The sequence below is a fragment of the Arachis duranensis genome, chromosome 10 (genome assembly GCF_000817695.3).
Source record: "Arachis duranensis cultivar V14167 chromosome 10, aradu.V14167.gnm2.J7QH, whole genome shotgun sequence".
Taxonomy (NCBI): Eukaryota; Viridiplantae; Streptophyta; class Magnoliopsida; order Fabales; family Fabaceae; genus Arachis; species Arachis duranensis.
Window position 1 is genome coordinate 5,493,687 of NC_029781.3, and position 1,553 is coordinate 5,495,239.

General features: G+C 26.5%; 1 protein-coding gene across 2 annotated transcripts in view; it reads right to left on the reverse strand.

Annotated features, from left to right (window-relative positions):
• The window catches only part of LOC107468763 (30S ribosomal protein S2, chloroplastic), a 2,599-nt gene extending 2,427 nt beyond the window's left edge, over positions 1–172 (reverse strand). For both annotated transcript variants that reach the window (XM_016088127.3, XM_021133027.2), the window contains exon 1: positions 6–172. In XM_016088127.3, the coding sequence (XP_015943613.1) occupies positions 6–70 (65 nt within the window). In that variant the 5' untranslated portion in view covers positions 71–172. The remainder of the gene's footprint in view (positions 1–5) is intronic.
• Between the last annotated feature and the right edge of the window lie 1,381 nt (positions 173–1,553).

The window sequence follows — 1,553 nt, forward strand, 5'->3', positions numbered from 1 at the left end:
GAGACCTTGAGTGGGAGAGAAACGACAAAGAAGAATAATAGGAGAGATTGGAAGAAGCCATTGGGTGCATAGTGAAAAACGCAGACTTTGAATGAAGAAGGTAGGAACTAAGCAGGGTTTTGTTTGAACAAAACAGGTTTTGGGCTTATAATCATCATTATCAATATATAATATGCTTTTTTGCAGTAATATATACCCCTTCTTTCCTTTTGTTTCAGTTTTCACCATCATCATCATCATCATCGTATTTATTACTTTCTCCTAATGAAAGTAATATTATGACTACTATTTACATACATTTACTGAATAAACTAGTTATTATATAGAAAATTATATGGTACAGATCTAAATTTGTACAAATTTAAAGATTTAAAGATGTGGCAAAATCTAAATCACACATCCTAAAGTTACATTTTTCACTCAAAACCGTAACTCTTCACAAAAAAAAAGCGTCACCTAATGGAAAAAAGTAAATTAAAAAATTTAAGAGAAGAAATAATTAAGTTATCAAAATTAATAGATCAAAAATTAATGATTTTAACTAATGTTAATTGTAATGATACCAAATTCTTAAAATCAATACAAAATGATTTTTCTCAAAATCTTTATTTTACTATAAGTTTTATTGAAGGACTTCTTAAATTGTGAAAAAACTTATTTTTCACACGGAATTTCTAAAAAATGTTACCATGTAAATGATTCCCCACATCTTTATCATACCTTCAACCCACAATTAAATTCTATAGTAGATATGCTTGAAGAAATATTAGTATCCATAAAATTTCAAAGAAATAAGGAAAAAGAGAATCCCAAAGAAGAAAAATTTCAAAATATAATCAACATAACAGACTTAAAAGTAAAACCACCATTGAAATTATGAATATCGAAGAAAAATTAGAAGAAGTTACAATGCTTTTTAAACAATTAAAAATGGCTCAAGCAAATAATATTATGGAACATGGTTTTCAAATAGAAGAAGAATTAGTAAATTCTGAAAATATAGAAAATGAAGAACACATTCTAGATTATTCAAGTGACGAAGAACCAGCTATTCCAATACAAGTAAAAAATGAAGCTGGAACGTCTAAAGATAATCAATCTCAATTTAAATGGGAAACAGGTTTTGATAATTATGCTTTTAAAAAAGGGTTTATAAATAAAGATTCAAAATATACAAAAATACCATCAAAATACGTTCCTAAAATCCAGGAAATGAAAGGAGAAAGAATGCTCGATTTAGACTGCAAAAAGAACGAAAAAGAAATTTTCGAAAACTGGTTGAATTCCTTCTTATTAGAAGCCTTTACTAATCCAAAACTTAATGAATTGTCTGGAAGGGACATTTGGAATTACATAGGGTTTCATACTAAAGGAACTATAAGAGATTATATGACATCAATAGAAAACCAAATAATAGAAGAATTAGAAACAAAAACAACAGCTTATGATAAGATATTATATATAATGATGATTCTATATAAAAAAAATTTTGGAAAAAATATTATAGATCATAGACAAGAAGTCTATAATAAAGAATATCAAGAAGCAAAAAA